Source organism: Lipophrys pholis (assembly GCF_963383615.2).
Source record: "Lipophrys pholis genome assembly, chromosome: 1".
NCBI classification, from domain to species: Eukaryota; Metazoa; Chordata; class Actinopteri; order Blenniiformes; family Blenniidae; genus Lipophrys; species Lipophrys pholis.
In genome coordinates this window covers 53,021,997-53,049,046 of record NC_137635.1, presented here as the reverse complement: position 1 = coordinate 53,049,046, position 27,050 = coordinate 53,021,997, and the positions used below count along the sequence as shown (strand labels likewise).

At 42.7% G+C, this 27,050-nt stretch overlaps 1 protein-coding gene across 1 annotated transcript in view; it reads right to left on the bottom strand.

Moving 5' to 3' along the window:
* LOC308117024 (receptor-type tyrosine-protein phosphatase mu) overlaps positions 1 to 27,050 on the bottom strand; it is a 176,173-nt gene that overhangs the window by 125,308 nt on the left and 23,815 nt on the right. Inside the window, 1 exon segment of the mRNA XM_080475615.1 lies at positions 9,139 to 9,261. Coding sequence (XP_080331741.1) covers positions 9,139 to 9,261 — 123 coding nt within the window.

Below are 27,050 nucleotides of genomic sequence, written 5' to 3'. Positions count from 1 at the left end.
GTGAATATAAATACTAAGGATGAAGCGATACCAATACCGGTATCGGACAATGGATCCAATACTGCACAGAGTACTCGTACTCATAGTTGTACAGATACAGTAATTACGTGAGGTCATGTGTCAGCAACGTGCCCCGCAGGTACGCAAGAGGCGACGAGCGATGTCGGCGGTTTGGAGATTCTTTTAAGATTAATGACAACGGCAAAGTAAGAATGATTGTAAATTATGTTCTGACAAAATATGAAGAGGAGTGAAGCAGACGAGGCTTCATGGATCAGAAATCTCCGCAGGTTGGATCGGAAATTTCTGATCCGTGAATTATGTTGGTATCGGAACCCGATCCCGGATCGGATCGGCTCCATCCCTAAAAACCACTAGCCCATTCGGGCAAAGTGGGCAGATGACACGCGCAGGACGCAGCAAGTCGTCATGTGACCAGATCACGTGAGCAGTCAAATCACTAGATTAGAAAATCCCATTTTATCATATCGCGATATTATCGCAAATGCAATTAATCGTTCAGCCCTATTTCCGTCTCGTCAAGGTCTCAGAGAATCTGTTTGTCTGCGTCGTCATCACTTGTACCAAAAAAAACAAAGGAACTGAAGGCAGATTATTATATTGCAGTCGTTATTATACATCACCTCACAATGTACCGAGTCTGACAAACAGTCTGGTTTGGTAGCTTGATGTCAAGAAGGTTGAAGGTATCATATAAATGAGCAGGTTTTTATCGAAGGATTCGGAGCTGTTGTTGGAGAATGCAGTTAGTTTTTCGAGGGTTTAATGATCGGTAAGTAGATTTGGCCCTAAAATCTTGCCTTTATCGTTCCAATCTAACAATATAGTCTTTTTGCTGACAGTCAGTGCTCGATGTTATCTCTCAACTGTATATATTCTGCCATCATGTTTGAGATCCACAAATTGTCTTGATTTGGACTTGTGAACCCCAACAAAACAAGGCTGTGGAAACTGGACTCCCTTCCTCATTATTGACCACCATAAAATGTAGAGGCACACTGTTTAAAGTGACAGTGTGCCACCTCATCACGCTGCCATTGTTACCGTCTAATAGAAGTGAAGAGGATGACTGGAGAACAACTGATTGTCATTCAGTTTCGATGCTCTCCGAGCCTAATGACCACATACTCTGCAGGACCTGCTGCACCATGACAAGCTAATTAGCCAGTGAGACTAAGAGCAAATTATAATGACACTGTGTTAGTGCTGGGCTAATGTGCTAGTGATGCAAAAGGGTGTTTTCTCTCTCGCTCTCCCTCTCGCCCTCTTCCTCCTTCTCTATCTCCTCTGCCTTAACAATGGCCTGTTCAAGACCAATTAAAAATAGAGAGCTCTCGACGCACTCTAAGCCTGTCTCTGCAACTCCGTAAAGGCCAGGGCTTGGCTATTGTCTAAGGTATTCAAAAGGAACAGATTTATTATTATTCCAATGTAGGCCACCTTCACCTTCCATTACAATGATGGCTGTATGTGGAGAACATGGAGACCGGTGTGAAAAATGAATGAGTCGGGATGAACTGTTCCTGCTGCCGATGCTACATACATCGACGCTGTTGTGGTTGAAGGGATCACTGCTCGAGTAGGAAATGATACTATGAGACCTTTACATTGATTCTGCACCAGAGTATCAGTGGTGATTACAATAAATGAATAAAAAATTCAACCAGGATAAAAATCTCACAGTGTTCATGATTGGTCAGATCTCACAACTTACAACGACTTCTGCCATTATTTTGCTGATTTTATCGAGAACATAACTCTCCAACTGAATTTCAAGTGTATCCTGTCCCCATTAGTGGCGAACCGAATTAAAGCAGTTTTACCACAAGTAATCCAAAATGGCAGACTTAATGGTTTAATGGTATTATGAGCAATACAGAGACAACTGTGGACGTACTCCAGGGGAAAGCTTCCATCAGGTTAATCCTTCGCCCCGGCAGCTCACTCCACTGGCAGAGCAGGGCGGCTCGGAGTTGGCCACAGCTTTTGTCAGTCCAAGAGGGAAGAAACAGTCCCTTCTGTTAAGACTGGGCTCTGATGGAAAACTGCTAATCACTAAAGAAAAAATATTTAAATCATGGTTAAAAACTGAAAGTGTTGCAAAGTACAACTTTTTTTTTTTTTTTTTTTTTTTTTTTTTTAGAAACAATGACACCCAATTTAGAAATGACAGGTTTTCAGTATTTTGACGATATTAAAGGATGCCCTACTTTCCTGCGAGAAAGTCAGCGGAGCCTGTGATGTGTGATCACTGTAGGAATCAGGGGAAGGCTCCAGGCTGGCGGAGATGCAACAGTGTCCTGAGACAAATGTCAAATGAAGCTTCATGTCTGTTGAATTTACATTTCCATGTTTTGGCAGCTTTTACATAACCAGAGTAAACAAATAAAATGCACTGCACAGTGGGAACATGCACGATGAACGACCAGGTGACGTGGATTCACCGCCTCCTTTTCTTTCAAAGATAGGAAAGTCACCTGATTGGGAATACTGTCTATGATTCAGTTCACACAAATACGGTAGCGTCTAATCCTAATCATCAAAGTCTATAAGGCTGAAGGTATTTAGATTAATTAGGAGGTGAGTGATGGACTGAGCAGAGGATATAATTTGCAATAATGACTAGCGCTCATTATTTCTCCTCCATTCAGGTCCTGAACTCTGTGAAAATCATTATGTGGGGGGAAATCAGAATGAAGGGCCGCTCTTTAAACCCAAACCCTCCAGGTCTCATTTGCTAATAAAATTCACAGAGGTCACCACCGCAGAAAAGCACCGCTGCCGCTTCGGAAATGTCAATGAAGACAGGGCTATTCTCACTGTCTGCTACCAATCAAAAATGCTCTCGCTGTGAGGGTTAGGCTGTTAATGTGAGCAGCCGTGGCCCCCGCTCAATTTTCAGGAACTTTCCCTGTGTCCTTTGAAACATGAAAGGCGGCCGATAAAAATAACACTGAATAAGTTTGGGCTCGCCACGTGACGGACTTGGCAGGTTTCTTTGACGGAGTCAAGCAGACTCACCCAAAACCAATCCGTCATGCCGCACACGTCTCGGCCCCGTCACTTTAGTCAGGTGGAGCAACTGACCCTTATTATGTTCCCCTGGCGGCTCCTTTTGTTTCGGCGCGTCAATCAAAAGCACATCTTAATGGCTTAATATGTCATCTTCATATGCAGCGCAAGGTACCGCCGCTTCGCTGCAATCAATGGGTCACTTAATGGCCCGCTTGCCTGATACAAACCCATTAGACAACAAAGAATCTTGGCGTGAGTCACCAGTCATCGGCTTAATTGTTCTTAGCCGCCACGCTCAAGATACGGAAAAGACACTATATGCAAATACAGTCCGTCATCCATGATGACGGGTAAAGTGTGTCGTCTCAATGCCGTTTATCATAATGGCTAACCTGTTTTTACCGACCGCAGGACATTTTCTAACCTCCACAAACATGAGTGAATCGGTAATCTCACACTCTGGCATCCAGGAATTTATTCATGATTGATCAGGCGCCGCAATTTGTTGTTCCGTTCTGACCCCTAATCGTATAATGGAGCTTCTCCTTAACCCCGCAACCTTGCCAGAGCTGCGCAAGGCGCGATTTTCACGCGTAGTCGTGAATGGCTCAAAAGCAATTAGCTTATTTTCACAATGTGGTGTGCCCCCCCCACCCCCACCACCACCACCCACCTCCCTCCCCACAACACTAAATCCCATCTTTTGCTGATGTGATTTAAATTCTGATTAAATTTCTGACGTCCTTCAGTCAGTGGGTGCTCTCATATTTTAAGTGGTTTGCTTTCTCCCCTTTCATCTCCACAGCACAGAGGACCGGATGCTTGTTGTCCACCGGTCAGTTCAGTACCTCCCGAATCAAATGGTCAAGAGGGTCAACGGTTTGTCTTTTAAGGTGATCGGTCTTATCGACACGCAGCAGCCAACTTCTCCAAAAAAGACACCCCCCTCCGGGTTTAATACCGAGTATGAACCCGGATCAAAAGAACCAAAATGAGAGAGGATCGCCGTTACCCTGTGAAGAAGCCGCATCCTGCCAATCCTTCACCATTGTTTAGGTGTCATTATCGTCCAAGGACGCGCCACCAACACAAAGGCCTCGTACAACACAAGACAAAACATTCAATTTCACTCCCGCAACATATTTAATGCAGACATTGAGTATGAAACAATAAGTCATTTAGCCGGAGCTGCATTTCCTATTGTATCTCGCAAAACACAAAAAGCCTAATTAATCTCAGTTAGAGGACCTTCTTTCTCCTCCTCTTGCCATTATTCCCCAGAATGAGTCTCGGGGGAGCGGCAGCCTCACATTGGCAGCGTCGTGACACCGCGAGAGGAGAGGCGGCCTCTGCAGCAGCTGGGGCTCTCACTTAAAACAGCATATGGACACTTCCACAGCACCACATCACCAACCAGCTTTATCAATTATTCTGACAATTAAAAAATATCTAAAACATAAAATCTTAAGATTTTATCATGTAATTTTCATTAAAAAAAAAAAAAATTGAAACAAGCCAGTCCCTCATTATTTCAGAAGCGAATCCAACCCCTTCCTCCAAAGCTGATGGAGTATTGGCTGAGATGGTTTTATCATCGCCAGCCAGGCCAGATGAGACTGGGTTTTTTTTGTTGTTGCTGTTGTAATAACAGGAAGGACAGTGACACTTCTGCCTGGGGTTTCTCCAGTTGGCTTGGGAGAGGGACACGCTGGGGAGTGGCCAAGCAGACACGCGGAGCCTCAGAACTGGGCTGAACCGTCCTAAAAGGAGCCAAAGCATGCAATCAGTGCAGCGCGGCGGGATAAACAAGGCCACTCTCCATCCAGACGTGGCAATTAGGAAGGGAGCGCATCGTCATGAAACAACAAAGAGTATCAGGCGATGTGCGTCTCTCCGTCGGGCGACCAAAGGGCTTGTTTTTCACATTGCGCTTCATTACATTTTCCCCTTTTGGTATTCCTTATTTACAGGCTTTGTGGGATTGGGTATTCACTCTTTGACTGGAGCAGGAGCTTCGTGGGAATGTCCACATGTGTGAATCCTTCACTTACCACACTGACGATGCACTTACATTAAATGTCTGCTTTTGATTTCCCTTATGTTGTGACGCATGAATATAATGGAGTGATCCTTCCATTCCAGACTTGAGTTTGCATGTTCTGTGTGAAGATGTGGCGTTTGTGTCATATTTTAGTTCAGAGGCCACATACTATTCATTTTCATCCGAAAGGGACTGGACTAGTGAAATAAATTTAAACTTCAACGCTTTTCTTTGTTGAATGTCTATGCCTATATTTTTCACAAAACCAAACACTTACTGCGGAAAATGACTACAATCTCAACATGAAGCCAATTTTAAATCAAACCTTCTGGTGCAAAATAATGTCAAATGTCCAAAAAACTTCCCCTATAGCTGTTAATTTATGGAGGTTTTTACAAACTCACCCTGACAGCACGGCTTGGAGGCCAGTTTGAGAGCAACAAGGTCACTGGCTTTCATGGCAGCGTCACTGATGTCTCAGCTCGGGTTTTTTTGTTCGCTACTCTTCAGAAATTCATATGAAAATGGAATGTTTTCTTTGAAATTTTTACAATTTCCTTGGTTTGGCCGGTTTCCAGTTAAAACTTCACTTTAATGTGAGTATTGAGGCTGGATTGATGGATAGCTACATACCTATAGATTTATATTATAAATATAGTACTGAAAGGAACAACGCTGCGATTGTTTTTACATCCTGTGCTCGCACAACACCTGTTCGCCATAACTGCGATACGGCATCGATGATGATAAACGCTGTAAAACGTGTTGCCTAACAGCTCAACTTCAATTCCAAGACTGTGAGGAAAAATACACTTCTGAATAAGTGTTTTTTCTTTTTTTTTTTACTATCATCTAGATATAGTTCAGTTTGTGAAGCGATGGACTGCATACAGAGTTTATACGAGAGCTGGATATTTAAACATGTAGGCGGATTCTATTGGAAAACTCTTCCAGGGTCGGGAAGACTTCAATCACCGTTTAAATCGCAGTGACATTAAGGACGCACCGTTTTAGACAAATACTGTCTACAAGCAATTCTAACAGTGTTTGAGGTAGTAATGCCTTCTGTTCTCCGAGCTGAGCCTACTTCAATTTCATTTCCATCCTGGCACACCAGGTAGGATAACAATCTGTTCCATGAGTATGATAAGGTCGTTTTGTGAAGATTCATAAGTGCGGGTTGAGTGTACGACAGCAATCAGAGGTGAGATAGCTTTTCCACCAGTGTGCCTTTCACCTAAATGCATTTTTTTTTTTTACCCATCAACCCCCCTCTCGTACAGCCGTAAAACAATTTCACCCGTCAAGCACACTACATTTCACATCCCTTTCAGTGTGGTCAAAGAGGGGAGATTACAATTTCACACAGCAGGTTGAGTGCTCACGTGGTGAAATGGAGAAAGTGCTGCAACCTGTTAATTACGCACAACCCAAGACGCACAGACCGACAACAAGCCCGTCTGAAGTGTGCTCAGGCCCGGAAAAGCACAATCAGCGACGCCTCTTAAGCAGACATGGGATTTTAATCAGATATGTTAAATTTAGACCGAGCGCAAGGTGTTAATTTGTGGGTCAAGTCTTTTCTGGATTTCACTGTAACCTTTAGCCCAGCCTCCGCGTGTCCCTACATTAATCAATTGCAATGAATAAAGGAGACATTCACCCCCACCCCCCCCCGGTAACTAATTTCTCCGGGGCAGTTCAACACACATCACCCTGATGTACACACAAACAGGTCTGGGCGCTGGCTGCTTAAAATTAGTGAGGGCTCGCTAATTAATTCCCCCCTCTGTCACCGGGGGTCCCGGTGCAATCTATCTGTGATGCAGCCTTTGTGAGATTAGGCGTCAGATAGGGAAGGAAAACAATATCCATTAGTCTGCAACGCTACCTCTGTTATAAGAAAAAGAAAAAAAGATAGAAAGAAAGAAAGCGTCATTCCATTAGTCTAATTCCTTAGGTGCCTTCTGTTCAGTGGCGGTGATATCTCTGCATTTCAAATCAAATGAAAAGCGATCAATGGAACATTAAAGAGACAAATTGTGTGCGACAGACACAAAATGCAGGGAAAGCATTTTAATGAATTTCAATATGTGGCTGACAGATAGGCCTCCTAATTTAAAATGGATCAGAGTACTTGGGTTAAAAACAAAAAAAATAAAACCCAATAAGGCCGCGTTTACCCGAAAATGTTTCAAATGATAAAATTGTTTTCGGATTTTCATTTCAGAAAGGTTTCAGGTTTAAACCGCAACGTTTTGAAAACGATGTCCGTTTACATGACAACAGCGGAAATACTGAAACCGATGTTTTCCTGTGGGGGCCACTAGTGGGTGCCGTTGGTTTGTGTAATGAAATCACATTTCTGCGCTTCTAGAAAGTTCTGTTGTCGCTCGTTTCCACCGCTGTGTTTTCAAAGAGTTCCACTTCAGTTTGTACTTCGTCCTGCTCCTTTTTGATCACGTAAACACAGATTAGCACATACCACAGATGGATTACGTCATTCATGAAGTGGTGAAAAGCTGGCTCCATGGCGCCTCCGACACTGTTTTCATATTTGTGACATCTAAAATGGACAACACGTTGAACACATTTCGTCTTTGTCCAAGAAATTTGGTAGGCATATGCAGCACTTCGGGCCGCAATAAAATGTCACTGACACCCATGCTCTGACGCCAACAGGAAGTCCACCATTTTGTGAAACGCGTGAAAGACAATCCTCCTAGCTGGTAAACCCTGGAGACCTGAACTCTGGTCAGTATATACAACAGGCCTTCCTCATGAAAACGTATGGAAATGTGACTATAATCGCAAAGGGCGTGGCCTTGGTGGTCCAATGAATATCTGATGGTTCACCATGAAACAGGAAGTGATGCGTAACTCTGCTCTACATGCTGCAATCTGCTCGAAACTTCACGTGTGTCTTTACAGAGCTGCGCTGAACACATCCATATGCTCATGTCCATTCACAATCATAGCAGGTATTTCAACGTTTTTGAGACCGATGTATTATTGATTGCTCGTTGCCCACATTAGGTTCAAAAGTGGTGACATACACCTTGACACATGTACAATGAGTCATGAAGAAAACGGTGACTTTTGACGGACAGCGTATCCCAAAGTTTTCCTGTCATATTTTTAGCCCACATTTGCATCGCCCTGTGACGTGCACAAAACCTCAGCATTCACCACGTTCCAACGTGGGTGGGTGTGCAGAGACACGTTCAATGCTGAAAATTTTGATGTTTTTATTTTCTGTTTTTATTCTGTTAGTTATGTTGGTTTTTTTTTTTTTTTTTTACTTGTTCCAAATAAATAAATAGATCAATCAATCAAAAAACCTTGGGAGATGTTGTGTAAACAAAATTGAGCTCATGTAAATGACCCAAAGATCTGTATCAGGTCATGAAACTACCACTGAATCTATGTGGGAAACGTGTTTTCTCCTTAAAATGGTAGCCGATATACATGTTTACGAGATTCTAGTAATGAAATTATTCATAAGAAGGCAACACTAAGCACTATATTCCAATTAGAGTCAGACTTGAAGCTTAATCACAAAAATGTTTTGCCTGAAGTATCGGACTAAAACCGGCCAGTCGGTGATAAATTTCATCTGAAGTGAAAAAAAACAAAAACAAAACGGATAAGAATTCTTCATCTAAATATGCTGTCAAATTAGCTGCATCTGTGGAATATTCCTAATCACCATGTAGCGTACATCTGAGGTGAATAGCATCCACTATTTTCATGTCATTAGCATTAGTTCTTCTGTCTTTTGATCTTTTTTTCCCCCAAATGTTCTCGATTTGAATGTACATTCAGTGGATATTAAATTGAATTACTCCTGCAAACGAGGCCATGGTCAATATTTGAAAAGAGAGAGGTTAATCACTGTCGATAAAAAAATAAATAATCCTTTACGTAAGTGGACCCATTGTTCAGGGGAGACGAGGCTCCAGACGGAAAGCAGACAGTGTCAAAATGTGGAGCGACGCGACGTATTCCTGCCACGGGTCCGCGGAGGAGAGACCATCGTTTCTCATCTTGGCCACCCTTACCTGAGGGCATCCACGGATCTGATGACGACTTCTCTCGCGCGCTGGCCTGCTCCCAGTCAAGGTCGTCGTCTCGGCCCTGGCTGTATCCGCACGCCGCCAGCGGCTTCTCGAAGTTACAATCGCCTGCGACAGAAGGAAGAAATTCATACGGTTATACAGGTTTTCCATTAACTTGCTGCTCAAATGAATGAACGTATAAATTAAATTCTCCCCTTTTTGTCCTGGCGGTATTCATAATGCAATATGCCAGACAATGAGATGCATTTAAGTGAGACAGAGTGAAGGATTACTGTAGTAGGCGAGGCACAACATACATTACCATCATTAGCAACACGGCAGTCCAATTTCACAATGACAAGTATGAAGTGTCCAAACTCCATCATCGTTAGGCATTATGTTCCCAAACTGCACCACCATCAGGGATAAATTGATTTATTTTCCTGTGCAGACCACAGAACTTTGCTGTTCATGCGCCCTCACTCCGCAGAGCCACTCTAATCCTTTTTACAAGCTGCTTGCAAAATGACAGCAAGCAACCATTAGGGCCAGGCTTCAACCAGGCTTGGCATGTCATCGATTAATACAAATACCCCTTTATTCCTCGCACCTTAAAGGCCACACAGAGAATGTGAGAGTTAAGATTTTTTTTTCCCCCTGAAGTGCTTTTCAATTCAGTCATAAATCTACCAAAATAAAAAATAAAAAATGCTAGAACAATATGTGGTGGAAAGGAGTTCCTGCTGGGTAAAGAAGGGCAAAATAAAAAGATAGCTTTTCCACTTAGGCTGGTTGTTTTCAGGGAAGGCAGATCATGAAGTCGAGAGACGATGCTTCAGATACACGATTACACGACGCCGCGATTGAGAGCAGATGTACATTATATTATCCCGCTTGTTGCCAGAAGTGAATCCGAATCTGAGAATGTTTGCTGGCACGCTGCTAATAAGTTTCTAAACACGGATGACGTACAGTTTTCATTGCGATCGGGGAATGTCCTGTGAGCCAGGATCCATGCCAGGCCAAAACTAATATCTCATCTCTTACAAGCTCCCCCTGACATTCTGCTGCATAAAGGCTATGAGCCGGGGTTTTTGTTTTCTCATTTATCTCTCCGCTGACATTTACAGTACATGTGCAAATGAGTGGCCAAATGAGGAGAACACAGCATAATTAATACCTGGCTCCACAGGCCAACGGTGGATGATAGATTTGTTGCTTTGTTTGTTTTTTTGAGGGGGGAGTGCCTTCCAGGGTGTATAAAAATAATAAAAACAAATGTTGGGGCATTGTTGGACAGAAATATATTGTCAAATCAGATTATCGAGGTCGAGCCAACACCCGTGCTCTTCCTGTATGTTAGACATCAATACGCACAGACACACAAGAGGATAGTGATATATTGTCAATATGGAAGATAAGAAACAAGACTTGCTTCTGAGAGGATAAAAAGAAATATAGACTACACAGGACGGTCTTTTGCTAATGTGTGGGAAAGAAAACTCAAATGTTTCTGTGGTCAAACTACCCAATCCTGCTTTTACTGCATCTTCAGGTGGTTTGACTTCAATTAAATATTGTATACATATATTAAGGGTAAGTTTGTTCTCATCTGGTCAGCTGGAACCAGACCAATTAGTAAACAGGTAGATAAAGCACAACAAAAAATTAAAATTGACGATAGTAACACATGGAACCATTATTATGAATAAATCCTTTTTAATGTTTGCTGGAGGTTTTTTTTCTTCAAGTTTTATCTTAAACAGTTCCATTGCCTAACTTTTAGCATGTGCCAGAGAGAGCGAGAGCGATTTATCTCAACTTATCATATTGGAAGTTGTGGTTATATTGCAATTCCTAAATTAGTATTTTATAAGATTTGCACTACTTGGGCCTCATTTCGGCGACAAAGTTTCAAGTGAAAACGCATCGTTTTTGCTTTTCTTTTCCACAAAGGTTTCATGGTTACGCAGCAACATTAGTCTGTTTCCACGAAAATGTCAGAAAAGCTGAACATGATGTCTTCATGTGTGGCCACTAGTGGGCGCTGTTTGTTTTTGTATTAAACCACACGTATGCAAGTTTTCACTTGAAAATGTTGTGTAAACAGGGCTTTGGTTTCGGTTTGTTTTAGTTTTTGCAATTACCACACTGCTGACTATCTCCATTATATAAACATGGTGACTGTGGCTTGGTTGGCTCAATCGGAAGGTTGCAGGTTCGATTCCACAGCTCCACTAAACCCCAAACTGCTCCCAATGGATGGACTGAGCACCTCCATTGCTGAGTTGATGGGTGAATGTGATTAAGTTTGGGGGCTGTGGAAAACTTATATAAGTGAAATTAATTTATACAAACAGAAAAAAAACTTCAATGTAGTCTGAAGTTGCCATATCCTTTGTAGTTAATAGTTTTCCGGATTTTAATTGCTACGGAAAACGATAAAAGAATTAAACACAATGAGTTTCCCAAAGTAAAACCCAGCAGTATGTTAAGTGCTTCTGTAGATTGGCCCAGTCTTGACCAGCTCTGCTGTTAACGCAATCATAGCACAGTAATGCGGCCATAATTTTACCAACTAATTGTTTCTATTAGTGTTTACTACTCTTAGGTACAGTGTAGAGCCAGTATTCTCAGAGTCTCTATTTTGTCAAATCAAAGAAAAACGTGTCAAAATGTGATAATTTTCTTCACACAAAACGCTCAACTTTGCATACAATCATTTCCCCCTCAGGCTATTATGCCGAGCTCATTAGCATTCGTTAACAGCTGTTAATTGCCACTGTATAATTGGGTGAGAGTCAGTCCGCCATTCGGGAGAAGCGGTTTTCATAATGAGTCCGGCCTAGTGTATAGAAGGCAGAGTGCGCCGCCTCGTACAACCTGTCACGCCAAGCGTTGATTAAATGTGAAGCGGCAGTAACAGGTGGCTGAACACGTTACACCAAAGACAAGCTCAGCACCGCTGACGTGCTCCTGAGTAAGACTCTTAACTCCCCGATGCTTCACTTGAAGCTGTTCGGTGTCCATCGCCGGAAGGCTGTGGTCGTCCTCCGCCTCCCCGGAGTGACTGTGCAGAACTGGAGGCTGCTATTAAGAAAAAAAAAAAAAAAGAAAAAAAAAAAAAAAGAGCATGCACTTCATGCTCAGTCAATTTGCTTTCTAAACAAATAGAAACGTCTGCGTTGCCAAGTTGTAACTTGGAGAACATTTACTTGAGTCTTTGGCTGCAGCGTCACGGGAACTGGCTCCGTTCCATCAATATTTTGACTCAATAGTTCCAAGGTCCTTCGCCCTGTGCCGCCCACCTTCCTCTCACAGCATGGCGCGGCTCAAACAAAACCCAAAGAGGTGACTTTTATTGGTGTTTGATATTCAAATCGATGGCACTGGCGAGGAGCAAAATGTATTTCGAGTCAGTGGGAGTGGAGATTCTTTCCACTGCAGAAAGTAGAGCCTATTTCCCGATTCATTTCGAGTTTATACTTCTAAATGTCACTATGTTTTAATAATAAATCAGGAAAATGACAGGGGTAAGGACTCGCTGTGAAACTCCTTTCCTTTGAATGATTTTCAGTTTATTTGAAAACAAAAGACAATTGAAAGCCCTTCAGGTCTGATTGCACACAATTTAACTGGAAGTAATGAAATATTACCTGAAAACAATAAATTAACTACACACATCTAAATATCATCCAATTCACCCTTCCAAACAACAATCGGAGCAAATTTTAGTGCAGTAATTGTGACTCTCAATATGTTGGTGGTTCGACCATCATCTCAGTCTCTCCACATGTCAAAGTATCCGATCAAAACATTCCTGAACTGACAGAGTGCAGGTTGGTGATCATGAAAAATAGAAGTTCATTTACCATTTAAAATATGGTGAGCCCAAACAAATTGTGTGGTTATAGTCTCTTAGGCCTGTTTACACAACAACATTTCAAGTAAAAATACATCGTTTTGACTTTGTCGTTTCAGAAAGGTTTCGTGTTTACACGGAAACGATAGAGATGCTGAAAACAGCGTTGTTTACACGTTGGGCCACTAGTGGGTGCTGTTTGTTTCTGCGATGAAACCACACACACATACGCGCAGAGAACAATACGCTATGAACTTTAACAATGGGAGTAGACGGACATTGTTATAGACAGAAGTTGCATTGTTATTATGGTGACTGTCAAAATTAAAGTCCCAGGAGAATATGGACTGAGCGTCATGAAGCTCTGAAGTCAAACATTGTGCTTATTGTCCATCGACTCGCACAAGTGCAGAATAACTTCACTGTGGTAGTAGTAGGCATGTGCAGTAGCAGCGTTCCCGCCATCTACGCGGAGAAGGAGCGTTTTCAAATAATTGCAATTCCCCATGTTGACACGACGATGGACTTGGAGCATTTTCCCGAAAAATTTCAACTTGGGAGCCGAGGTCCCCGAGCACCGTTGTCTTGTAAACAGACCCCCAAAACGCACCGCTTTCAGGTGAAAATGTTAGCAGGTAGATATTCTGACTCCCTGTACATGGACGTGGCATTGAGAGGGAGAAACTAACCTGTAGCACCTTTTCATTGACAACACACATTGCTAAGAGGACAGGGTATCATTAAAAGAGGGTAACAAGGTGTGAACAAGCAATAAATCAATTTGCATTGCTTTGATTGCTACACAAGGCCCCTGGCATTAGACTTCGGCATCGGAGTTATTTTCCTATAACGCCTGCAACTTGTTATTGACCCGCTGTGAAGCCGCTCGGTCCCGAGGTAAACATTACAGCGTCTTGTTCTACAGAAATTACGAAACACCACAAGCTTTCTCAAATGTGTGGCTGCACCACGGCGAGAGTCATAAATCACAAGCGAAATGTATCGCTGATCACATGTTGCACGTCATCAATACAAGAGATTGTACACGTTCATGCAGATGAAAGCATCAGTCAATACCATCATAATAGTGCTCGTCTCCGCGGGAGGTTTATATCGCTGCCAGCGTGTGGCACAACCCCCATATAATCAGGCACGACAGCTGCTGAAATAGATATCCCAACGAGACGCTGCCAACTCTCCGAAGGAGATTTAACTTTCAATAAAAGCTTCTATGAGGTGTGGGTAGTCTGGGAGTACAGATGAATGTGCTCCACCCTGTCAACATTCCCCTTTCAAGAGAAGCAAGCAGCTTGAAGCTAAAAAGGTGGCCCTAGATATGTCATGAAACAATTTATTCCTGAGCGAGAACACACAATAGTCTTTATATTCTCACGCAGAGTGCATTTCAAAGAAATCTATCCATCTTTTCCTGGACTGAGCCAGAGGCCAGAATCAATACCCCAACCCCTCAATGCTGGAGCCAATTTCTCCTAAAGATTTTCAAGTCAGACTTAAAAGGCCTTTTGTTACTGCACCTGCAACAAAAGTAAACTTTCGGCATTAAAAGCCGTGTGTGTGAAAGTTTGGTACTGTAGTGCTACACGCACGTCGTCCACTCTCAATGCCGGTGAAAGAACCGTGAGAGCAACAACAAAAAAAAAAAAGGAATAAGGAGATGTGCGCTACAGCAATGAAAGAAAAATATGTTTTTGAATACAGCTCCACTGGAAGGCTGTGCATTGCTCCACTCTGGATTACAACTGTGAATTCCCAGAGATATTGGTGAAACTCGGATTGCTTTTGTAGCATCCTCAAAAAAAAAAAAAAGAGAATATTTAGCAACAAATGCTTTCTTTGGATTGAACGCTTTATGAGACAAGTACTAATGGGTGGCTCTGTTTGAATGTACCAAAAGCCAACACCCTCATCCTGATCAACTCATTTATACCATTATTGTTTTCCTAAACAACATCTCGACATCTCTACAGACAAATAAGCTCCATGGCAACATTTTTAAATACCAAAATATTGATCAGCACCACCAGCAGTTTTTCTACATGGCACTCTCTCTCCTTTCAGGGTAATTTATGATACTGCTGCTCTATGTCAGGTCTGAGTTACTACACCCATAAACATATAGACACAAAGCAAGGTCAGAGCATAGAGGAAGGGAGAGGTCGCAATGGAAACCATATGAAGGAGCCCAGGAAATGAAGAACAAAATAACTATAGTTTTGATTAATAAACTTCATTTGGTGAGCAGTGGTGAGATCCACTCAATCTATCAAGCAATAGTAGATAATAGACAGTCGATATCAAGATAAGGTAGAAAAAGGGAGAAAGATTCTGCAACGATTAACAGAATCAAGGCAAATGACATGAAGTCAGACAGTGATCAATTATCAATAATATCCTGGATGTTGTTCAACAGTCTACAACAGGCTCCAATTCGGCCAAACAACCAAGCAAATGGTTGTATGACTGCATGTGGCCCCTCAACTAAAATGTGTTTGACATCCCTCGTCAACAATGACTGAAAACAACACAAATTCCTCCAAAAATATAATTTCTTTAACCTCATTTGTGAATTCTACAAGCATGAGATGACGTGATGCAGAGAGAGAGACATGATTTGGAGGTTTTTAGCAGAACCACCACATAAATATTGATCTTATCCCGGCCAGTAATTTCAAGTTACATATGCTATGTCACCCAGGCAGCATCCGAGCTGCAGGGCCATTAAAATGGCCTGCTGTGGTTAGTATGACATCTGATAGAATATCCTCCCGGAGAGAATACTGAGCCCTTTCCAAGCAACGCCACTGCTTCAGTCCCAGCGGCAGATATCATTGCTACAAGACCTCCTTAGCCCCTCTGCCAATTCTGCAATTACCAGCCTTCCAACCGGTTCTGTGGGGCTCGGAAATCGCAGGCCTGCCCTTCGCCCCAATCTGCCTCAATGTCTGCACTTGTTTTAGCAAACATCTTGTCTGCTGGCGTGTCCCTGCAGACTGAAACCACAAGGCAATCTTGGGTAATTTAAAACCAATGTCGACTATCTCCCTTCACTACGGCCAGTTTAGAGCTTCTGAATCCTGCAGCTAAGCCCCTTAGGGACTGATAGGCCTTTTCACTCTGGCCCTATTTCACTTATCTATTGGCAGCTCCTGCCAAGTTCTATCCCTGCACTGAATTGCATGTATATATACTATCTGTTTGGGGACTTTGAACTGTGGGAAGGGATTTAGACAATCAATCTCAATATCATTATCAATCACGTCTTGCTGTTCGCCACATTGATTCAACGGGAAATAAAGAAGTTGGGAGTGGAGATTTCCACTGATAATCAAGCTGGCTTAGCCTTGTACTTGTCAGCGCTGTTTTGCAAAACAAAACCTACAAATCTCACCGCGCGTGACAGACGAATATCTAGACAAATAGATTTTAAGTGGAAACAGGCTACGAATATCATTTTAAAAACAGACCGTTGCAAAATCATTATTCAAAAAAAAAAAAAACAACCTCTTACACTATATTTAGCTCAAAAACTTCTCATTAGGAAAACCTGGCTGCCTTGGCAAGGTGAGGTTTTTTTTTTGGGGGGGGGGGGGGGGGGGGGGGGGGGTCTTGTCAACCAACTATCAACTTGATGAATGTGCTTTACATCAGGGGTACAACATAGTTCCTGATCAAATCCAGCCTTGTGCACGGTTAGATGTACATTGAAGATGACAGGCAGCCTTCTCCTTGGATATGCTAAATCCTGACAGATGATTTCAGAGCCATGTATGCCGGCGCAGGGCTCCACGTTCTCTTCCACTGCGCCTGTCAAGAACTTCCAGTAAATGACTTCAAATCCATCTCCATTCTGTAGAACCTGCCAGGCACCAATTAAGATGAATATGGAGTCTAACTCGGAGACATGGGAGATCCTTATTGTCATTTTTCCCCGAGTAATAAAAAAAATGAGTTCAGTTGCGTCTGTATGAAAATATCCTACACGGATAACACCGGAAAATTTAAGAAATCCTGCAAACTCCTCGACCACAAGCTGCCAGAATGCTCTGGAGGGGCCGAGTTCAACGAGAAAGAGAACAAATGAACAGCCCTCAGGTCTTTGTAATCACATATAATCATTTTTTTCTTTTTCTGTGAAGACCACCTGCTGGACACACTGTTTATTTAACACTGAGGGCGGCTTTTGGTGCAACCTGGCTCCGGCTTGACAGCAAGGATGCTGGGTAACAATGGCTTCTCCCCCCATTGTTCACAGCATCCTCATGTCTATAAACATGGAGAGCTACAGTCTGTCTGTTCCAGTGCCATCCAGACAGACAGACACAGAGATCAGAGAAAATAAGGCTGTTTCCCATTCAGCTTAGTGCCTGTTGATTCACTGAATGACAGAGAGAAATAGGCTTGTCTGGCATTCCATTTTCTGGTCTTCAACTTGCCCTCGGAAACATTATGGAGACTGAACAGAAAAGACGCTCGATTAAATTCACTCTATTTGTTGCGCAAGTTAAAACTGCAGAGGAGCTGTGAAAAACTTAAAGACTTCACCTTCCAATTTAGGATCGCTAACAAGTAAAGGAATATAACTGCTTCCTCTGGTTCATTTCCACTGCAGGAGAAACTACCAGTGGAGATCATTCTATAGTGTAAATAAGGCCCACTTTACACAACAACGGTGTTCAGCTCTCATGGTGCAACTATTTGACAATGCTCCGACTCAGACCAACATGAGCCAAAACTATTTGTTTTCTGCTCCGCGTTCTTAAACAATAAAACTAAATAAAAATCGGTCCACACGCCACTATGCACACGGCTCACCATGTTGTAGTACATATGCCAGGCCTTTAGGGGCGCTGTAACTCAAATACACTTGAAATGCAGAAGAAGGCACTGGGAACAAAATGAAAAGAAGACACTGAGAATACTCCTGCTCCTCCTCGTACTCTAGAAATCCAACGCTTTCCACAAATGGGTGTCTTGCATCGACTCCTCAAAGCCGAGCCGGTGTTTTAAAATGTCCCCACTCTGGAACCAGTGTTAAAATATTTTTTTAAATTTTCGGGCTCCTAAAAGGTCTCACCATGTGGATGATGGGCCAAAAACGATGCATTCACAAGAAACAGCGTTCTGGTGTGGACAGGCCCTCAGTCACAGTCAACACTCTGGCTTCATGGCAGAAACGCTGCTACTGCACACGTGCACCACTGCCGTAGTAAATAGTTCTTCTCCACATGCTCAGTAGATTAACAATAACAATGTTTGCCTCCGTCATGTCAGTCTATATTCTCTTGGGACTTGGTAGTTTTATTTTGACAGTCACCGTAATATTGATCTAACTTGGTCTTCTGTCCACTAGAATATCTGTGTTCTCCCAAAAAAAGAACAGTGCCAACTAGTGGCCGTACAGGAAAACATCGTCTTCAGAACATTGCTGTGTAAACGTGAAACCCTCTGCATTGATTCAGAACTCTGTTTGGGCTCCAGGTGGGTTTCTTCTTTTGATCCAGGTGTGATGGGCCTCCCAGCTCAAATCAATAAAACACAATATACGCAGAGAAAATGCTGAAGAAAAAAATTAAATAGATTTGCATCTGCACAGGGAGCCCTTTGGAAGACAAAGAAGATCCCAACCTGTGCTCGGTGCTAAAAAGCCCCTGGCTCACTTCAATAAGAAAACAACACTGGGATCCCTCAGTGGATGACCCTTTAAACTGAACTACTTCAATCCCCCCCCAAAACCTGCTAAGTCAACAAACCTTTGAATTCTGCCTGAACAGTGAGACAAAGAGGGGATGAAATGCTAATGTCAGTATCAGTGGCCCAGTTCCCCCCTCCCGTTCTCACACACACTTTCCCAGAGTCTAATTTGTCAAACATGCAAGTAACAATGCTAGAAATTAGCCCAAAGGGAGATTTCCTCCAGAGGAGAGGATGATTATGTTTGATCACAGAATAAACAAAAACATTAACATGCTTTGTTGGGTTTTTTTTTCCAGAACTGGAACAAATGCACTGGGTTTGTTTTGTTTTCTATGTGTGGAGGAGGGAATCATTCAAGGCTGAATGTCAAAGAATTAGAAAATCACTAAGGCTAATTAGAAAATGTAGTAGAATAGAAGAAAGGTTGAATCAATTCCTCTTGAGAATGAGAGAAAATCTAGGCCACGAGGCAACGCTCACGCGTTCATGCAGCATTATCGGATGAAATATCTAAACTTTTCCTGTGTGAAATGACACGTCGTCAATCACGCACGCGGCGCATTTAATCCCCCGCCACGCGGCCACCTTCGGTCGTCACGTGGACGGACCGGGCACAGCTGCAGGGTGGATGCTTTCCCAGGGCGGAGGTCGTCCTGAGGATCTGTGGCAGGTGTGGCCGGAGAGATTTCAATCCCACTGGAAGCTTTTTCAAAGCACCATCTTGGGGTCTTCACCTGCTCGCTTCAAACACATCCAGACCCTTTGTCTCTGCGCCGAGGCCCCATAAATCAGCCACCTGAAAGCAAAGCCACACGGCCCGGCTTAATCCTCCTGGGTCGGGAGGGCAGCCGGTGCGGAAGGTGTGAGGCGTACGCGGGCAGCTTTCAAAATTTTAACTGCAGGTGCCGAGCGGCTTGTTGTGCTTCGACCAGAGCGACGTCTGCGGCGTGGAGCTCACAGCATGTGGGCGGGTGATTAACAACAGCCTCGCTTCTTGTAGCTTTGACATTCTGAGACAATGTGGATAATTGGACCAATAAAGATCACCAACAGCATTTACCGTGACATTTCTCCTGCGTTGGGAAGCAGCTAATAATATATCCTCCGTATGATTTCATCCTGGTAGCCCGAAGCCGTTTCCACTGTGTCAAAATGCTGCCCGTTATCTGGCAGCGAGGCCCGCCTTAATTAAGGAGACCAGCGTAATCATCCAAGTCAAGAGTTGTAAGTAAACTAAGTGCCTCCTTGCTGAAGTTTGCGTTAGATTTCATTCCTGCCAGGTGACACTATATTATTGCATATTTTAAATTAAGGTAACGTGTTTATTCCTTTTGGCTACAGTGTTTGATTTCCACTCTGCAGTTAACACGCATTACAAGCCTCAGATTTCATCGGTGGTGCTTGATGTGGTTTAATAACAGGCCTCATGTCCATACAATAGAAAGTCACGGTGTATTTTAGTCACGGTGTGAAACACATTTTAGTTCAGGCGAAGCATACAGCCCAGTTCCGTAAAATAGTGCCATAACATTTAAATTTCCACTTTTCTTTATTGTGGCGCAGAGTATATGAAAGGAAAATGTCTATTTTCAAAAAAACCGAACAATTCCTCAAAAAATTACTCCAATCTCGACATAAAGCCAATTTTAATGAAACACATTCATTGCAAAATACAGTGAAATGTCCAGAGAACTTCTATCACTGTTGCATTATGGGTGTTTTCCCAAAGTCGCCCTGACAGCATGGCTTTGAGGCTAATGCTACAGTATTTTATTTTTCTTAGCAGAATCACCGATATCTCAGCTGCTACTCTTAAGATGTTTGTTTTAAAAAATAAATCTCTACACAATTGGCTCTGTGGTTTGGCCGGATTGCAGCTTCTTGTGGACCACTTTTGACCCACGGGCCTTATGTTTGACACCCCAGGTTTAACTATTTAACACACAATGTCCAGCTTTGTTCACCGATTCATGAATGTTCAGTCGTGTGAGACGGGAACATTCATACCACTGTAGTTATTGTATCATCATATCATTTGCATGTGAAGCTGAGGCAAGAAGCCACTTCGCTTAACGTCCAGAAATAAGAGGAAAACGGCCAAATAAAACCTTGGCTGGGGACAGATGTACTGCAGGCTGCACAGCCTCGTCCCTATGGTTTTGCACAGATCGAAGACACAAATGCAAATCTTCAGTTGGTGGATTAGTTACCTGTTAAATGAGCTGTTTAATGCAAAAATTAAGAATTTCCAGAAGCTCTCAATAGCCAATATTCGACCTCACAAACTCATGGAGTCCATTAAATCATCAATATGCTGCTGGTTGTAGCTTCATAAGCAGATAGGTATACAAGTGAGAGCAGGACCAACGCTTCTATTTAGATTATGAACAAATATAACTTCATAGGGTTACATAGATTCCTGGGGAAGATTTCCAGCATCTCACTGTGATGTAGTGATAAGCCTGCAGGTAAATCATGGAGACGGGAAACTTTTCCAGTCTATCTTCCGACTCGTATCAGTTTCTAAAGTAGTAGATGGTCCAAAAGATTGCAACAATAACATGATGCTCTTAGTTTCTATCTCATTTATTAATCGTATTAACAAAGCAAAAAATAAAGTAGTGAATAACTAAATATTGTACAGACCCATTAATAATAATAATAATAATAATAATCATAACCATCATACATCGAAAAATGATGTCATGTCGGGCCACTAGTGGGTGCTGTTTGCTTTTGTAATGAAGTCACACACATACATGCAGCAGAGAACGATATGTTATAAACATTAACAATTGGAGATACTTTCATTTCCCCCCCATTACATGAGGGCGGAGTCAAGTGTTTTCGAAAACTTCCACCGTTTCCGGAGTTTGTTTACACAACAACTGCGCTTGGAGCCACTGAAAACCAAACACCCAAAGCACAACAGAACTTTTCCTTTAATTCTCACAATGACGAAATAACAACACTGCATTATAAATGACTCCGATCTAAAATCTAAAAAGGTCAGATAAATTACAAATATCGACTTCTGCACAGTCAGGCCATCAACATTAATACATGCACGGGTCACCTCTATGCTGTGAGTGACAGAATAATATAAAAGAGAAAAGACTTTTCAACTGCTTATCAGTTGAGACAGTCAAGTGGTATGAATAAGTCACGGAAACAAAGGAATTCCCAGAGTCTCATTAATAATATTAAATTTTAAATCCAATTATTGTATGACTGCTCGTGACCCATTTTCTGATTTAAGTGCCCTATCAAACCCCGACACATCACAGAGTGTAAAGAAACCTTTAATGTTTCAGATGGATCTGGCGCCCCTGCAGGGATTTCCTTTGGGACAGTTTGGAGATTCAATCTTGGCCTCCTTCTGTCGAGAACCTCGCAGGAAGTCATTATGATACAGCAGCTGTAGCGTCCAGGTGAAGGATTGTGGGTATCGGGCCCGAGCAGGGAAACTTGCACACTTCTCTTGTTACGCTGCAGTTTTTAAAAAAATGTTTGAATCATTAATATGTGATATATAGATTCATACATCCTAGCTGGACAGAAAAGGAATTTTACAATAGGGGATGAGCATTGTGCAGATTAGTAAGACTAATTTCACTTGATGAAAAAGTGTCTACCTAAAGTTAGTAGTGACAAGCACTCTCGCCTCACAATGAGAAGATTCCTTGTTCAAGTCTTCAGATTCTGTGTGATATTTTATGTTTTCCATGTCTGTGAGTGAAGTTTCCTCCAACAGTCCAAAACATGAGGTCAACTGGTGATTCCAAAGTTCCCGAAGAGATGAATGTTTGTTTTCCTTGTGAAGAGTTGCAACGTCCAGACATGATGGATCAGCTCCACCCTCAAGAGGATGGATGAATAGAGAAAATGCGACTTTTTGGAAATGCTCTGGCTCCGCCTCCGTGTGAACGGCGGAAATGTTGCTACTGCACATGTACGCCATGGCCGGGGTAAATAGTCTGCACATGCTCAGTAGGTAGACAATAAGAACAATGTTTCCGTGGTGTCATGAGTCCCAGTCCATATTCTCCTGGTACTTTTATTTTGACAGTCACTGTAATAACAATCCAACTTGGTCGTCTGTCCACTAGAAGGTCCGTGTTCTCTCATTGTTAATGTTTATAGCGTGTTGCTCGCTGCAGCACCCACTAGTGGCCCAACATAAAAACTACACCTTTTTCCACAAAAGTTTGCAGCTTCATGAAAGCATCAAGCCACACTTACAAATTTCCAAAGTGAAAGAAACTTATATACTTACAAGCGTCAAGTGTGACTTGAGATGTATACACTTTCTATAATAAAGAGTCTTTATAAACTTGAGTGTTGCAAGAAAACTTTGTGATCAACTTTTATGTGCAGAACTTGGAGGCTAATCGGTCATGAAACTCGTGGCATCTGTCAATCTCAACCCTCGGGTCATTCTGAAATAAAAAAATAAATAAAAAGAAGCACAGAAGTGCTGCCATCTGAATGACCACAAAAGGTCATGATACTCTCAATACTCCCACATTAACGGAAAATGTCTCATCCAGTCAAACATCACTTTGAGCCGTCCGCTCGGCTCCAGCGTCCTGCGGGCCTCTCGGCCTATATCGGTTTGGCCAGGAGAGCAAAATCAATCATAAAACAAGCAGAGCTGCCAAATCCTCTTTCACACCCCGACGCTGCGGCGCGCTGCCACGTTCAGGCGATTTTGACGTGGTCTCAGAAATGTCACGGACATCAAGGGGGACAAGATGCAAATGCTGCAGGGCTTGTAGCCGTCGTGAATTTAAGCAGGCGATGATCACAAAAACAAGAGACAATGGAGGGTGAAAGAACTCAGATGATGAAATATTCAATGAAAATGTTGTTGCGGTTCATAAACCAGAAACCGGTCTAATTGATTTCACAAAGCAAGATTCCGTGTAGTTTGCATTAAAGCTTGAATAAAACGAAATTCCACTCATCCTGATTAACCTGATGTGGAAGGAACTTTATTGCATCCATTCATGTCACTTGACGGTGTGGCGAGTTCAGCAGAGGCACGTCATGCGCTGCATCTTGACCTACTAACCGCCTCGAGGAAATTTTGGACAAGCATGTTAAGAGTGTGCTCTCGGTTGTTATTATCAAGCCACAAAATGACAGACCGTGTTGCTCAGAGCTATTCCAAGGAGCCGTGCAGCTGCTGGTCGGGACGCACTCAGACCGTCCGTGGACCCGCCTCCTGCCTCGGTAAACTTAAAGTCACTGATCTTTGAATCCATTCATCTTCTATCCAGTTTTATCTGATTGAGGCCCCCGTACACGTGACGGCATTTAAGAGCCAATGGAAAACTTTTGTTGCATTTTGGGTGTTTGTTTACAAAACGACTCCTTGAGCCACTGGAAAATAAAAAGGTTCCCAAGGTGGAGCTTTTTGAAAACGCTCTCTCTCCATGGAAACTGTCCATACGAACGTCTGTGTTCTCGCCATTGCTAATGTTTATGTTGTTGTTTCTGTGCACATTTGTGTGTGGCGTCATTACTCAAACAAACAGCCCCCACTCGTGGCACATCATGAAAACTATATCGTCTTTGTTATTTCTGCCGTTTCTGTGGAAACGGACATCGTTTTCAAAAACTTTTCTGAAACGAAAATGCAAAAACCCTGTGTTGTCGCTTGAAACGCTGCCGTGTAAATGGGGCGAACGTGTTGCAGGGGGCCGCATTCAATTGCAGTGAAGTATAGACAGGACAAAGACACACACACACGCAGGCACACACACACACACGCAGGCGCACACGCAGGCACACACACACACACACACACACACACACACACGAGTGGCATAGAAAAAGTTACCTCAAAGAAGAGTGCAAGTTAGATTTTGGGAGAGTGACTCCAGGTTTTATCATGCAGTTGAAAAGCAAACAAACAAACCCTGATCTAATCTGCTGAAACTTAAATTGTCCTTCATGTTAGAGCTTTAGCGGTATCTTTGCACCTTTACATGTGTGTGTATGCATGATAGTTTGAATCCCACATAACAATAATGGCGGCTGCTGCCATCCAAGCTCGCCACTGGGAGACGGGCGTGTTCGTATGCAATCGTACCGACATCCTCCGCTTAAAAAACGTTTACAAAACACTAAAATCAAAACAAATGCTACCTGGGTTACAGTAGGTTTAGTGAGTGTGGGCTTCCTGCATGGTCTGAGCGTGCATGTAAACATAAAGCAGGCAGCGGCTTGCTCACCAAGGTTCATGTGTAAATCAAAGAAGTGTGGTTTGTTTTCATTTAATTGCATGTTATTTGTACCTTTTTAGTCTTCTTTCTCATCAGTGAAGAATGCCAGACAGTCACACTTGCTCATACACACGCATGCTGCACAAGCGCTATTTTCCCCGTGTGTGTTCTGGGAATATTGCATTGATTTGCATTCATATCATGTAGACGCACTCTGAACACAGTCCTAACTACTAGCTGTCTGACCCCAACAGTTACATTAACCTAACCCCAGCCAGCATAACAACCAACCTTCAAGCATTTTTGGGATTTTGATTACAGACATCTCCATTTCTGTGCCCATAGGTCAGTGTTTAAGCAGGTTGGTTCCCTCCCTGGATGGAAGTACGTGGACACAAACGCAGCAAAAAGTCCACTCTACAAATGAGGATGATATTCATTTTATAGGCAAAAAGCTGTGTGGTGTTCATTAGATGGTCTGAGTGAAAAGGGAAAAAAGTAGAGAAGTATAACATGACAGCATGTAGCATAACAAATGTTTTACACCCATTTGTTTGTTGTGCATAGCTGTGAAGAGTTTTTTTTTAACAATGATTTTGTCTCATCAGATGGAGACTGGAAGAAAACCAAGACCTTGTTTCCAACTGGTGACTACTGAAAGTTTCGAGCAAAAAGAAAACAAAACCCACTTTTAATTCAACCTCGAGTTGCCCACTTCCATATGGCAAACTGAATGTGAGAAAGTACATGGTGTAATTACACAAAATATGGTCAGCAAGCCTTGCAGTGGATATTACCCCAACGCCCAGATGTTAAGGTGGAACACCAAAGAGGACTTTTACACTACGACCATCTGTGGTGCTGACCTGACACTGCAGCGATGAGAGCCTGGAAAATTGCATCTCCAGCAATTAAAACTGTTCTTATTCCAAATACGAACATGGGCTCTGAAGCTCAAACATGGGGAAACTTTTAACTACCCTTCTGGCACTTTGGGGGGGGGGGGGGGGGGGGGGATATACCATATGCATGTATAAACAAACAATGCACAAAAACATAAAGTTGCTCCACAGAATGAGAGTTGGCAAACATCCCAAACTTCAAACTGCCGAATCTGAATATGATGATACGTGGAGCCTGGGAAGCATTTGATCCTGAAAAGAACAGGATGAGCATTCGGCTGTATTTGCAAAACGATACGTGCATAAATGCATTATCCGTCCTGTGCATAAATTTAACAAGCTGTGCCTCATTTTTTGACATTCACGGGCCTAATTTTCTAATGATTAAGGTGGGAAGTTGCAAAGTAAGCTGTAAATCTAGTACTGAATCATTTTTTCGCGGATTGTGCCTCTGGGTTCAGCTCGTAATGAATTAGATGTGTGGAACTTTTCAAGAGGCTCCTTCCATTCCACACACACATTTCATTAACCTGTAGTTCATTCATTATTGCTGTGGGGTGTGGAGGAAAGTAGCAGCCACAGATATAATTGCGTTATTGGGGTTGCGGGGCTGCGGCTAATTACTGGCTGAGAACACAACGCAGGCACTTAGACATCAGTCTGATGGAACAGACCACAATGGCTTGTGACAAGAGCTGTCTTCTCTGAAATTTCAGGAGAAGACATGATAGCACAGTAATTCATGACTCATAACAGAATCACATCATCTCCATAGCATGAGAGATGACACGGGGACACTGAAATAAGTCAACAAGTTTTAATATTGCCCGTCTGGAGGAGCAGATCTGACAGCAGCCGGCTAAAACGGGAAGGACGTTTTACAAAAAGTCAAAATTTAGACGAGTAATCGGCAACCTTCAAGAAATCCTGAGCAATTTGTCGCGGCGATATTGGCGCAGCGGTTCCACTGGCATGCCTGTAGTTATTTGGCTGGAGGCCACAGAGCTGGTATGGTGTTGTGTGAATTAAGCCGTTTAGTCAAGCGTTTGATACACCAGGTCTTCTTACCAGAATGTTTGTTGTAAACCACCTCGACGTACACAGAGAAAAAGCCCCACCGTTAATTACAGAAAAAATATCTTGTTTTTAAAAGCAAAGGTGGACGTGAAATGTTTACATTAATCAAACTTTACTTAACATATATTT